We start from the raw sequence: 14,985 nt of genomic DNA on the forward strand, positions 1-14,985 counted from the left end.
AGTAATTACTGAATCTTTATTTTAATGTGACTCCATTGAGTCAGATACTGTACAAGAGGTCGCAAATACATCAAAGTGGACTAAAGTCTCTCTGTTGGGCAATGCAAAATCTCATGGCAGAGACATACTTAGTATTACTGTATGACATAGTGCAAGTATTGAAGTAAAGATAAATATAGTACTAGGAATTTTATATTCACGGTAAACTAAATATGATAAGCACTTATTATAAGAATCTTCTTCAGGATAGGGCCGGTCCGTGGCTCACTTGGGAGAGTGTGGTGCTGATAACACCAAGGCCACGGGTTCGGATCCCTATGTAGGGATGGCCTGTTAGCTCACTTCAGAGAGCGTGGTGCTGACAACACCAAGTCAAGGGTTAAGATCCCCTTACTGGTCAATTTTAGAAAAAAAAAAAAAAGAGAATCTTCTCCAGGCTGCAGTAATAATCTGTTTTTCTAAATGGGGCTTATTTCTGTTAACTTTTGGAAAATAATGTGACTGATTCCATATGAATCACTTATATTTACATAGTATTCTACACTCTGTTTTGACAGATTGGAAAATATTTAATAGGGAGATATACCTATTTATTTATTTATTTATTTTGGCAGCTAGCTGACATGGGGGTCTGAACCCTAAGAGATTTCCTAGGAGTAGAAATAACACTATGTGATTGTGGTTTTAGTTCAATTATTGAAGACTTTATTGCTCTTCCTTAGAAGTGTAGGAGATCATATTTCTTTTAAACTATATTTTTCTAAAATCATGGCCATAATTTGTTTCCTTTCTTATGCCTATAGGTTTTTGAAAATAAAGCTAAAGAGAGTAAAACAGAGACGGTAAAACTCTCTCTTCAGAATTTCCCACATAATGATTATGAGTATCTTTTTCAAGAGGATTCAGAAAGGTATAACTAATGTGCTTATTTAGTGAATTTTCTGTTTATTCTATTCATATTCACAGTTAGCCCTCGGAATGGAGACTGTGAATAATGGCGCTCAGGTGTTTGATTAATTTTTCAAGATATAGATCTTTGTAAACCTAATCTAGCTTTCTTAGAAATATGATGTATTTGAAAAGATGTATGAAATGTTAACAGCAGCATTATTTAAAAAATAAAAAGAAATATGATGTATTTATGATGTCATAAATATGTTGTTATCACAAGAAAAAGATATTCTTAAAGGATTCAGTTTCTCTGTCTGAACAGTTACACAGCTTCAAAGCCTTTGTCAGTGTGCTTGGAGCTTTTGGAGGGGACAGTGTACTTGAGGTTGCAGCATAAAGCTCACTACACCACTAAATATTAGTAATTCAATTTATTTTCAGGAAGAAAATTATGTGCTAGAAACCATAGGACTATCAGTATAGTAGTGAGTTCTTGGTACTATATATGAAAAAAAAAAAAAAACCCAAAGAGTGCAAAGAAAAGTAAATTTCCGTTAGGAAAACAAACAAAAACCAGAAATTTTCATGCTTGTAAAATGTTCAGATTTAGGTGTTGAGAAATGTGTCAAGAGTTGTAGGGTGTGTGTGAGCTGGAGGTGCCAGGAAGCTGGAGAAGATGAGAAGAGCAGCCCCCAAAATAGTGTGCACTGGAGTGAGAAGGAACTCCTTCTGTGTGAAGCCAAGTGTGCGTTTTATTCAGTCTGTTAAACTGTAAATGAAGCACAGGTGGGGTCTTTTTTTTTTTTTTTTTTTTTTTTTGTCTTTTTGTGACCGGCCGCACCGCGCTCAGCCAGTGAGCGCACTGGCCATCCTTATATAGGATCCGAACCCGCGGTGGGAGCACTGCTGCACTCCCAGCGCCGCACTCTCCCGAGTGCACCACGGGGTCGGCCCCAGGTGGGGTCTTTTTGTTTTATTCATGTATCTATCCTTTTAGAAGGAGAATTGCTGGTAGCATGGGTGAGGACAGCTTGGAATGGCAGGAAATGAGGATCAATTAAATGTTTACAGTAATCCAAGACAAGAAGAGAGGGAGAAGAGTAAGAAACCTGAAATTACCCACAGACACAAAAGAAAAAGGCATTTATTTTGCTAAGGTTAAAACATATAGTGCATGTAGGAAATTAGTAGAGAAGATGCTGAAGAAGTAGTCAGGGACCAGATTATCATCATCCTAAACTTGTGTCCAATAAGGAACCTTGACTTATCCTGGCACTGATGGGCTGGTATGATTAAACTTGTATTTTAGGAAGAATTTTCTCTAGACATTAAAGATTAGATCCAGAAGACAAATTAGGAGGCTTTTGCCAAGTGGGGTTGCAAAGACAAGAGCCAAGCGGATAGCCTAAGTGAATAAATTGAGTAGGGAGAGGTTGGAAAGGAAACAGAAAGTGGGCGTCAGCTAGTGTTTGAAGAATCTCTTAGCAATTAGTAACTATACAGAGATGGAGAGTTTAAAGGTTTCCTATTTCTAAGAGGAGAGATAATTGAGTATGCTTATGATATGAAAGAAATTGTAGATAATGGAGAGATTAATTATATATTTTAATAGATCTGCAACATAAGCAGCACCATTTTAGACAAGCCCAAGTACAAAATGGTGCCGTCCACCTCCTCCCCTCCCCTCCCCTGTTCTCTTTTGCAAGAAGCCTCATGGTTTTGGAGAAAATGAAATTTTTGGTGTTTCCGCATACGCAGAATTCTCCACTCCCGTGACCTAACTCAATCCCGAACCCGGAATTATATCACCCAGCTCTTGGTGCCAACATACCAATATAAGTCCCCACCGCCCTATGTTAGCAGCTGTCCCCCATTTTCAGGGCAGCCCTGGGCTGTCCTCCATTTTGAGTACAGCCTGGCAGATTTCTTTCTTTAATAAAGCTTGAATGGTACCCGGCATCTCAGGTCACTTTCTTTCATATTTAAGAAAAGATAAGTTATAGAAAAATGTCTAATGGTGGTGAACATGCTGATAGTATTGATCTGATCATCACACTTGGACACAGGTGCTGATGGTCAGCTCTGTGCCCCATGAATATGTATGATCAATAAAACAAACAAAAAGCAAAGAAAAATGTATCAGAGGAAGTAGGAGGCAGAACATGGAAGGATTAATTCTGGAACAGGGAGAAAGTAGATGCATCTAAGAATGAAGAATGTTGATGCATCTAAGTATATTTTTTAAGTGAGAGTAAATTGAAAGAGTTGCTGCTTGCTGGCCTGCATTTTCTAGAAGGGGCTACATTTTTACTAAGACAGAGGATGAAGATAAGGACTACATGAGGGTGGTGGTGTGGAATTAGCTGCAGAGGAGGAATGGTAGAGGAAACTGATTGGGGACATACCAGAGTTTTCCAAATGGCTCTGTGCTGATATTAGAAACCCCGGTGACTTGAGTGCTTCTCTACCACAACCTAGGTCAAGTAGGAGAGAAAGTGACTAGGTGGATGCACCCAAGGCAACTAGTTTGCAAGCCAGGGAAAAGCGGGAGTTTGTGATTAGACATTGGGATTTTGGAATTATTTCAGGAGGCCAGTTTCAGGTGATGACAGTGGGAGTGGATGGCTGAAGTGGAGGTGAATGTCAGTTGAATAATTAATAGAGATTATTAGAGATTCTTTCTTAAATGTATGTATTCTTTGAATCCATGGACAAATATATACATTTCTTTTCTAGTGAGAGTGATCCCAGCACGTGGATGGCCAGTGGCTCCTCCATAAGAGACAGGTCGAGCAGTGAGGATGAAAAGCTTGCAGGGCCATCACAGTCAGTCTCCCCTATGCTCCCCGGTATGACGTCATCCAATTTGTAATAGCAAAATAGGAAGGGGCTCTATTTCAGAGATATGCACAAAGATATTTCTAATACAAATGAAGGAAATAGCTAGGAAAAACTATTAAAAGTGGAAAAATATGGTTTTTAGGTTTTTCTTTTAAAAATAATGAAAAATACTCCACAGACCGCATTCGAAGGGCAAATTTCTGCCCTTTCTTTAAGTATTTTAATATATCAAACTTGACAATTTAATAAAATGATTCATTTGTATTTTCCTAAACTAGGGATTATAGATTTATATAGACTTGAAAAATATGACGTGCTTTCTCATTTCCTTAGTTTTAATTTGTTGCACAATACTTGCTTTGTAAGTAAAATAATAACATTTTTTGGATTACAAATAACCGTGTTTATAATGGGAAAAAACGTGTGTATAATAAAATAAATCATAACATTGAAGAATATTCTAATTTTTTTGTGTATATGTATTTATGCTTATATATAATGTCATAATTATAGCTATAAAAATGTATTTGCATATATAGAGATAAAAATATGTATTAAAAGATAGATTATATAAAAATGCCTCAGAGGAGGCAGAAGGCATGGGGTTGAGAACATGGAAGGGAATTTATACATATATACATACATACACACATGTATATATAATTTCTGTGTGTGAAGTTGGGGAATCACATGCATACCTCACAAACCTTGGAGTTGGAGAGAATCTTAGAGGTCACTCATTTCAACATCCCATCAAGTGTTGGAATCATCTTCTCTAATGACTTTTTTAATTTAAAAAATATCAAATCTAATTAAGACAATACCATACTACGTAATTATTAAATTATGGGTCTCATACAAAAATAGTTTACAAGAAAATACTTTTTAAAATTGAGGTATAATTTATATACAGTAACATTTACCCTCTTAACATTCAATTCTGTGAGGTTTAGTCGAGGTCTACCATCATAGTCAAGATAAAGTACATCCATCATCCCCAAATTTCTCTTATGTTCTTCTGTAGTCAGCCCCTAACCCTCCCTCCAGCATTTGACAACTAGTAATCTGTTTTCATTCTTTTTACTTTTGTCTTTTTCAAAGTATCATATAAATGGAATCATAAGTATGTAGTCTTTTGACTTTTCACTTAGCATAATGCTTTTGATATTCATCTGTCATTGCATTTATCAGTATTTAATTCCTTTTTTGTTGTTGAGTAGAATTTCATTGTATGTCTTCACCAGTCTACTATCCATTTACTAGTTGAAGGACATTGGGTTGTTTCCAGATTTTGGCAATTATGGATAAAAGTTCTACAAACACTCACATACCAGTTCTATGTAAACATGTTTTTATTTCTTTAAGGTAAATATTTAGGACTGGGATTTCTGGTCATAAGTGTATAGTAGACAAACTTGTTCCAAAGAAGCTGTACCAATATCATTGGTTGCTTTTTACTGTTTTTCCTCTTTGAGTTTCAGTTAAGGTAATGAACCCATTGAAAGCATTCTTTATCCCTGTTGCAGTGTTTTTTATTTATAACATTTCCTTTTGATACTATCTTATAGATCTCTCTATTCAAATTCCCCATGTGTTAATGCATTTTGTTCACCTTTTCTCAAGAGCCTAAACATATTACAGTTATTTAAAATTCCCGTTCTGATAATTCTAACAGGTGAATTTTGTTGTTGATTGCTTTGTTTTTGACAGTGGTTTTAGTTGCTGCTGCTGCTTTGTGTCTCATAATTTTCAACCAAGAGTTGGTGCTAGGTGTGAAAACTAGAGATTGAGATAAATAGAATTTATGCCTAGAAATAGTCACACCTATTCCTCTACTAGGCCATTAGTATAGGTTCTTGATTTAGTGTATTTAGGACATGAGGAGCTGGATTTTGGTTTTGTTTTGCTGTCATTACCTACAGTGACCCATTGGCTTAGAATTCCTGAAGATTCAACTTGTGTTTAGGCTGGCAGCTAGGCTGCTGGAGAGGTTTTCTTAACTGTCCTGTACCATCCCCAGCTTCAGGTCTTACCTGTGTGGCTGTGCTTCAGAAGGACTTTCTCTCCCTCTCTTGCCCCTCCTCCAGCAGTAAATTGGTGCTTGCTAGGTTGGAGGGAGGGCCAGGTCGTTCTTTGTTATCCTAGTTCAGTCTCAGCCTCAGGCAGGTCCTCCATCTTTGTTTCTCAGTGGTGCAACCTTATCATTGATACTGCTCCTTCTCCTCATGGAATACAAACTCTGCCTTATATCTTTGGCAAGCGTACCGTGAGAGAGAGTTTCCTGCCCCTTGCTTAGTAGTAGGAGGTTTGTAATAGTATTGACGTAGAATTCGGGGCTCAGGACTGTTTCCTCCCCCTCCAACAGGAGTAGAGGGTTTGTTTGTTTTTTCTCTTTTCCCAACTGCAGTGAGTCTTCAACTGTACACAACAGCGTTTGCTGCTATTCCTCCTGCAGTTTAAGGCTTTTGTTCTGTGGGGGAGATAGGTCCAAGTGGGGTTTCATGCATTTTCCGCAATCGCAGTAGTTCTCTTCCTCCAAGCCTATCCCGCTGAAGGAGTGATTCTTCCCATCTCCTGCTCTGCTCCCAGTTCTTATGAGAACATACTGGAGGTCTGTGAAGCTGAGTCTTCAAGTACGTGCAAACTGTCTATATTAGTTTGTTTTGTGTTACTATGACAGAAATACCTGAGACTGGGTAATTTATAAGGAAATGAGGTTTATTTGGCTTATGATTGGGACAGCTGCATCTGGCATGGGCCTCAGGCTGCTTCTACTCATGGCAGAAAGTGGCAGGCAGCCGGCGGGTACAAGCAGATCACATGGCGAGAGGAAACGAGAGAGAGAGAGAGAGAGAGAGAGAGAGAGAGAGAGAGAGAGAGAGAGAGAGAGAGAGAGAGAGAGAGAGAGGAGGTGCCAGGGTCTTTTTAAACAAACAGCTCTTGCGGGAACTAGTATAGCAAGAACTCACTCATTAATCCCCCTCCCCTAGGGAGAGCATTAATCCATTCATGAGGGATCCGCCCCCATGACTCAAACATCTAGTGCTGCCACATTGGGAATCAAATTTCCACATGAGTTTTGGAGGGGACAACACATCCAAACTCCATCACTCTCTTTGTGCCTATGGCTTCCTGGGGTTTGGTACTGTCACACTGGCCCATGTTCAGCCTTCAGCAGGGCATTAAGTTCTGTGCCTAAATATTTCTTTCCCACTTGGATAGGTTACCTGGCACCTCTTTCTCCTGGGAGCTACCACAGTGAACCAGTGTTCATGTCTTGTCGCTCCTTAGAGGAGTCTGTCTTTCCTTAGGTTTTAGACTGCTTGGTTGCTCGGCAACCTCAGTTCTCCGATGGGTTCAATAACATTTTGGTTTAGTGGGTTTTTTCCTCCCCAACTTGTATATATTGTTAGGGTATAAATGATGCTCATACTAGCTTTCTACATTTTAGGCAGAAATGGAATTTTGAATATAAACATATATTTAAAATAAAAATAAGAATACGTTTCTTTGTAAACATGTCTTTTCAATAAGTATATATTTACACTACAATTTTTAAAAGCAAAGTAATACTCCATTATATGACTGCACCATAATCTATATAACCAATCTTTTGTTGTTGAACATTTAGGGTAGTTCTTTTTAAGATATTATTATAATATTCAGAGCTATGGTAAGCAGCCATGGAGCTGAGTCTTTGGGAATACTATTATACTGAACTGAAAAACAGAAGGACAGCTATATTCAAACTACTACCACTTACCACTGTAGCAATGGCAGGAAGCCCATGATTTAAGATCAGTGTCTGGCCAAGCAGGTGGTGTGTAGGTATTTTAAAAGAAAAGGGGTAACATTTTGAGCCACAGAAGAAATAGAAACTCAGTCAGTATATCTGGGGCTGTTCTTTTTTGTTCTGCCAGTGTACTAGATGGTTTTCTTTTATTATGGTCTCCAAGTGACAAGTAATGTTGGTGTTGTATAAAATTTATTTTCAACAGGGAATACCATGGCCTAGTTGTTAGAGTAAGGCCAGTTACCAAGGGAAAGCAGACAGAAGCTGCTTTTTTCTTTCTCAGTACCTTCCTTTTTGGGACTGAGGTTCGGCTCCTCCTGGGGTTTGCATTGAAGTCTATATTGACAAAGGATTAATGCCCTGGCAATATAAAGAACTGCATATTCATAAGTAAAAGACAACCAGGAAGAAAAATGGGCAAAAAGCATTAACAGGCACTTCACAGAAGAGGAAATATGAAAAAACGTTTCAACCTGATTTTGAATCAGGGAAGTGAAAATTAAATCACAGTGAAATAGCAATTTTACATTGACTAGATTATTTGCAATTTAAAAATGTGATAATAGCTAATACTCGTGAGTATGTAGCAGGATGGAAACCATATTGGAAAATAATTTGGTATCTTTATAGTGTGCAAAAACCCTGTACCCTAGCAGTTCCCTTCCTAGTTATTGAGTTTAGAGAAATTCCCTTTTGGACCAGAAGGCACATACAAGAATGTTTATATTGTGCTTATCTGTAACAGAATTAAACTGTAAACAACTCAGCTATCCTTCAACACTGGAATGGATGAAATAGTTGGGAAATTTTTGTATAATGTGAAGATGAATAAATTCAGATATAGTCTCAGCGAAAAGGTCAAGATTGAAAAGAAAATATGATTTACCATGTATGCATTTATACTAAACAAGACAAGCAAAATAAAAGGAATGATAGCACAATCAGAATAGTGGTTATTCCTGAGGGAGAAGGGCAAGGGAAGGGTACATGGGGGCATGAGAGGCAAGGATAGTGTTCTGTTTTAAACTGGGTAGTGTTGTTCTCCTTATCCCTTAGAGATATTTTATTTAGCTATTATTTTGTTTCTATTCAATATTTAATAAAATATTTTATTTTTTATTTATTTATTTTTTATTATTAGCATATCCATCATTATAAATCGTAATCCTTCCCCAGGCCCTCCACCCGACCTATCACTCTCCAGCCCCCCTTCCTCCCTCACCCCCGTCTCTAGTATCCTTAGGTTTGTACTCTCCTTCTGAAAGTTCAACACACTAATGTGGTCTTTTCTTTCTTCCTTCCTGCCTTCCTTCCTTTCCTTTCCTTTCCTTTCTTTCTCCTTTCTTAGCACCCAGTTATGAGTGAGAACATGCAGCATTTCTCATTCTGTGTCTGCCTTATTTTACTTAATTTTATCCAGGCTCATCCATGTTGCTGCAAATGGCAGAATTTGATTCTTTTTTATAACTGAGTAGTATTCCATTGTATATATAGACCACATTTTCCTTATCCAGTTGTTTGTTGATGGGCATTTAGGTTGTTTCTATTCTTAGGCTATTGTAAACAGAGCTGCAATGAATATGGGGGTGCAGGAATCCCTTCAACATGATGATTTCTGTTCCTTTGGATATATACACAGTTGTGCGATTACTGGATCAAATGGTATTTCTATCTGTAGTTGTTTGAGAAACCTCTGTACTGTTTTCCATAATGGCCATGCTAATTTGCAGTACCACCAGCAGTGCAAAAGAGTTCCCCTTTCCCTGCATCCTCGCCAGCATTTGTTATTCTTCGTCTTTTTAATAATAGCCAGTCTGACTGAGGTAAGATGATATCTCAGTGTGGTTTTGATTTTCATTTCCCTGATGGTTAGTGATGCTGAGCATTTTTTCATGTACCTGTTGGCCATTTGTATGTCTTCCTTTGAAAAATGTCTATTCAATTTCTTTGCCCATTTTTTAATTGGATAGCCATTTGAATTCCTTACATATTCTGGATATTAATGCCTTGTCAGATGTACAGTTTGCAGATATTTTCTCCCACTCCATAGGTTGTCTTTCTGCTTGTTGATTGTTTCCTCTGCTGTGCAGAAGCTTTTTAGTTTAATATAATCCCATTTGTTTATTTTTTCTTTTGTTGTCTGTGCTTTTGGAGTCTTCATCATAAAGTCTTTGCCAAGTCCTACTTCCAGGGGTGTTTCCCCTATGTTTTCTTTTAGTAATTTTATGGTTTTAGGTCTTATATTTAAGCCTTTAATCTATTATGTGTTGATTTTGGTATATGGTGAGAGATACAGGTCCAGTTTCATATGCATATGGATGTCCAATTTTCCCAGCACCATTTATTGATGAGGCTGTCTTTTCCTCAGTGTATGTTCTTGTTGCCTTTGTCAAAGATCAGTTGGCTTTGAGTATGTGGGTTGATTCCTGGGTTTTCTATTCTGTTACATTGATCCAAGTGTCTGTTTTTATGCCAGTACCATGCTGTTTGGGTTACAATAGCTTTGTAATATAATTTGAAGTTGGGTAGTGTTGTGTCTCTGGCTTTAAATTTTTTGATCAGTATTGCTTTAGCTATTCAGGATCTTTTGTTGTTACATATGAATGTTAGGATTACTTTTTCTATTTTTGTGAAGAATGTCATTGGTATTCTGATGGGGACTGTATTGAATCTCTAGATGGCTTTAGGTAGTATGGATATTTTCACAATGTTAATTCTTCCAATCCAAGAGCATAGTATGTCTTTCCACATTTTTGTGTCCTCTGTAATTTCTTTCAGTAGTATTTTGTAGTTCTCATTTTAGAGATCTTTCACATCCTTGGTTAAATTAGTTCCTAAGTATTTTATTTTTTTGGTGACTATTGTAAATGGGCTTGCTTTCTTGATTTCTTTTTCTACTAATTCGTTATTGAAGTACAAAAACACTAGTGATATTTGGGTGCTGATTTTGTATCCTGCAACATTACTGAAATTGTTAATCAGCTCTAAGAATTTTTTTGGTAGAGTCTTTAGGTTTTTCTATATATAAGATTATGTTGTCTGCAAATAGGGACGGTTTGACTTCATTTCCAATTTGGATGCCCTTTTTTTTTTCTCTTCCCTGATTGCTCTGGCTAGCACTTCCAATACTGTGTTGAATAGGACTGGTGAGAGTGGGCATCCTTGTCTTGTTCCTGTTCTTAAGGGAAAAGCTTTTAGCTTTTACCCATTCAGGTTGATACTGACAATTGGTTTGTCGTGTATGGCTGTTATTGTGTTGAGATAATTTCCTTCTATACCTAATTTCCTGAGAGTCTTTATCATGAAGGGATCTTAAATTTTGTCAGATGGTTTTACTGCATCTATTGAGATAATCATATAGTTTTTGTCCTTGATTTTGTTTATGTGGTGTATCACATTTATTGACTTGTGATGTGTTGAACTATCCTTGCATCTGTAAGATGAATCCCACTTGACCATGGTGTATAACTGTTTTATGTGTTGCTGTAGTCTGATTGCTAATATTTTGGTGAGGGTTTTTGCATCTATGTTCATCAAGGACATTGGCCTGTAATTTTCTTTTTTTGTTGTATCTTTGGTTTTGGTGTCAGGGTGTTGCAGGCCTCATAGAATGTGTTTGGGAGAATGGCTTCTGTTTCATTTTTTTTGGAATAATTTGAAGAGAATTGGTTTTAATTCCTCTTTAAAGACTTAATAGAATTTGGCTGTAAAGCCATCTGGTCCTGGGCTTTCTTTGTTGGAAGATTGCCAGTTTCTGCTTCAATCTTGTTGCTTGTTATTGGTCTGTTCAGGTTTTCTATTTCCTTTTTTTTTCAGTCTTGGCAGTTTGTATGTGTCCAGAAATTTATCCTTTTCCTCCAGGTTTTCAAATTTATTGGCATTTCATTGTTTCTGATAGTGTCTAATGATTCTTCATATTTCTGTGGTATTAGTTGTAAAGTCTTCCTTTTCATATCTGATTTTTGTTAGGTCTTCTTTTTTTTTCTTTTCTGTTAATCTAGCTAATGGTTTGTCTATTTATCATCCCACAAAACCAACTTTTTGTTCCATTGATCTTTTGTGTTGTTTTTTGGGTCTTTATTTCATTTAGTTCTGCTCTGATCTTAATTATTTCTTGCTATGTACTACTTTTAGGATGGGATTGTTTTTGTTTTTCTAGTTCTTTGAGGTGTAGTGTTAGGTCATTTATTTGAAGCCTTTCTATTCTTTTGATGTAAGTGTTTATTGCAATGAATTTCCCTCTTGGTACTGCTTTCGCAGTATCCCACAGGTTTTGGTATAATGTATCTTTATTTTTGCTAGTTTCAAGAAATTTTTAAATTTCCTGTTTAATTTGTTCTTGGACTCATAGGTCATTCAGGAACCTGTTGTTTAGTTTCCATGCACTTATGTAGTTCGTAGAGTTTCATTTGTTATTGAGTTCCAGTTTTAATTCATTGTGATCTGAAAATATACTTGGGATGATTTCAGTTTTTTAAAATTTGCTGAGACTTAATTTTATCTAACATGTGGCCTATCCTGGAGAATTTTCCATGAGCTGATGAGAAGAATGTATATTCTGTGGTTGTTGTATGAAATGTTCTGTAGATAATTGCCAGGTCCAATTGGTCTAAGGTGCAGTTTAAATCCTGCAGTTCTTTGTTGATTTGTTGCCTCAAAGATCTATCCAATGCTGAGAAAGGGGTGATCAGGTCACCCACTATTATCATGTTAGTGTCTGTCTCTTTTTTTAGGTCTAAGAGTGTTTTTTTTTTTTTTTTTGTCTTTTTCGTGACTGGCACTCAGCCAGTGAGTGCACCGGCCAGTCCTATATAGGATCCGAACCCGCAGTGGGAGCGTCGCTGCGCTCCCAGCGCCGCACTCTCCCGAGTGCGCCACGGGCTTGGCCCGAGTGTTTGTTTATATATCAGAGTACTCCAGTGTTGGACATATTTATGATTGTTATGTCTTCTAATTGAATAGATCCTTTTATCATTATAGTGGCCTTTGTCTCTTTTTATGGCTTTTAGTTGAAAGTCTGTTTTGTCTAATAGCTACTATTTGATAACTACTCCTGCTTGTTTTTGGTTTCCATTGCATGGTATATCTTTTGCCATCTCTTCACTTTTAGTCTGTATTTGTCTTTGCAGGTGAGGTGAGTCTCTTGAAGTCAGCATATGGTTGGGCCTAGCTTTTTAATCCAGTCAGTTTGTGTCTTTTGAATGGGGAGTTCAATCTATTTATATTTAGGGTCGTTACTGACAGGTATTGCTTTACTCCTGTCATTTTATTGCTTTTTGTTTAGATGTGTTAAATCTTTTGTTCCTTTCTTCCCCTTTTATTTTTCTTCTTCAATGTTAGTTGGATTTTTGAGGTGGCATGACTTAGCTTCTTTCTCTTTCTCATTTGTATTTTTGTTGTATCAGAGGGTTTTCCTGTTTCTTGTGTATCTGTGATAGTGATTATAATTTTTCAGATTCTGGATTGCAGGGCTGGTTGTGTGGTGGTGAACCCCCACAATTTTTGTTTGTCTGAGAAATACACTTTTCCCCATCGTTTCTGAAGAATAACCTTGCTGGGTAGAGAATTGTTGGCTGGCTTATTTTTTCTTTTAATATTTTGAATATATCATCCAATTTTCTTCTGGCCTGTAACGTTTTAGTTGAGAAGTCTGCTTTCAGTCTAATGAGGGCTCCCTTATAGGTAACTTGGTGCTTTTCTCTTGCTGCATTTAGAATTCCTTCTTTGTCTTTGAGCTTTGCCAGTTTGAGTATAATGTGTCTTGGAGAGGACATTTTTGGATTATCTGTTTGGGGATCATTGGGCTTCCTGGATCTGAAGGTCTGTGTCTCTCCTATACCTGGGAAGTTTTCTGTTATTATTTCCTTGAATAGGTTTTCCATGTCTTTTCCTTTCTTCTCCACTTCTGGAATACCCATGATTTAGATGTTTGTGCACTTGAGGTTGTCTGCTAGCTCTCGTAGATTTTCTTCATTTAAAAAAATTCTTCTTTCCTTTTTTTGTCTGCCTGTGTTATTTTTAAAAGACCATCTCCTAGATCTGAAGTTGTTTCTTCTGCTCTTTCTAGCCTGCTGCTGCTCAAGCTTTCTGTTCTGTTTTTTATTTTGTTGAGTGGATCATTCAGTTCCATGAATTCTGCAACATTCATTTTTAAGGTATTAATTGCTTTGTAAATTTCCTTCTTCATATCCTGGATATGTTTTTCTTATTTCATTGTGTTTTCTAATTAAGTCTTCTCTTTTCTCTTTTAGTTTTCTGAAGATCATTGCTTGGAATTCCTTTCCAGACATTTCAAGGGTTTCCAGCTCTATGGGTTCTGGCACTTGAGAATTACTGTATTCCTTTGGTGGTGTCATATCTTCTTGTTTATTTGTAGTTTTAGTGTTTTTTGTTGATGTTTGGTCATCTAGTAAGTCATTTGTTTCTTCTATTACTCTGGAGTGGGCTCTGAGTAGAAAGGCTTCCTCCTCTATTTGTAGGCTCTGCTGGTGGCTCTTCTTGTATCAATGCAGTCGAGTGGGCAGTGGGCAGCCTATAGGGTGGTCCTAGCTGCTACAGTGTCGGTGAGCTGTCCTTGTGGTGGCAGTAGGTGGGGCAGTGGCTGTGGTAGGCCACCTTGGCTCCCACTCAGGCCATGGGTGAGCCTTTCTGGGGTTTGGGTCTGGGCCCCTGGTAGCACACAGGATGACACTCAACCTGCACTCCTCTTCAGGCTGTGGGCAGACCTCTCTGGGTCTTGGGTCTGGGCCTGGTGTGGGATGGTACTCACTCAGGCTCCTGCTCAGGTGGTCAGTAGGCCTCTCTGGGGCTTTTGTCTGCACCTGGCATGGCAGTGCACAGTATGGCACTCACCTCGGCTCCAGCTTGGGTGGTGGGCAGGCCACTTGGGGCTTTTGTCTGGGCCCAGCATAGTGATACATGGAATGGCACTCAACTGGGGTCCTGCTTGGGTGGTGGGCAAGCCTCTCCCTAATAAAATATTTTTAAAACGCACATTTAAAAAATTAAAATTACAAATTTAATATATGCTTATATTAATCAAAATCAATGCATATTTTGTTAGAATTATATCCAATGAATGTTTTGGTGCTATTATACATGGGGCTTTTAAGAAAAGATTTTATTTTCTATTGTTCATTGCTAGTATATAAAAATATGATTGATTTTTGTATATTGCCCTTGTATCCTTCAACCTTCCTAAACTCATTCACTAATTCTAGGAGCTTTTTCTTATATTTCTTTTAGAATTTTCTTATGTAGATAGTCATGTTGTTGGTGAATAGACACGGTTTTATTTTTCTGCCTTTTTAATAGATATGCTTTTCATTTCTTTTTCTTGACTTATTGCACTAGCTAGGACTTTTGGTATGATGTTGAATAAGAGTTTGGAAGAGAGTGGACATCCTTGCCGGATTCTCCATGTTAGAGGGAAAGTATGCTGTTTTTCATCATAAAGTGTA

General features: G+C 37.5%; 1 protein-coding gene across 1 annotated transcript in view; it reads left to right on the forward strand.

Annotated features, from left to right (window-relative positions):
• The first annotated feature begins 873 nt into the window (after nucleotides 1-873).
• PTPN20 (protein tyrosine phosphatase non-receptor type 20) overlaps nucleotides 874-14,985 on the forward strand; it is a 71,483-nt gene continuing 57,371 nt past the window's right edge. Inside the window, 2 exon segments of the mRNA XM_063086474.1 lie at nucleotides 874-910; nucleotides 3,628-3,740. Of these exon segments, the coding sequence (XP_062942544.1) occupies nucleotides 874-910; nucleotides 3,628-3,740 (150 nt within the window).

Source organism: Cynocephalus volans, chromosome 2 (assembly GCF_027409185.1).
Source record: "Cynocephalus volans isolate mCynVol1 chromosome 2, mCynVol1.pri, whole genome shotgun sequence".
Lineage (NCBI taxonomy): Eukaryota > Metazoa > Chordata > Mammalia > Dermoptera > Cynocephalidae > Cynocephalus > Cynocephalus volans.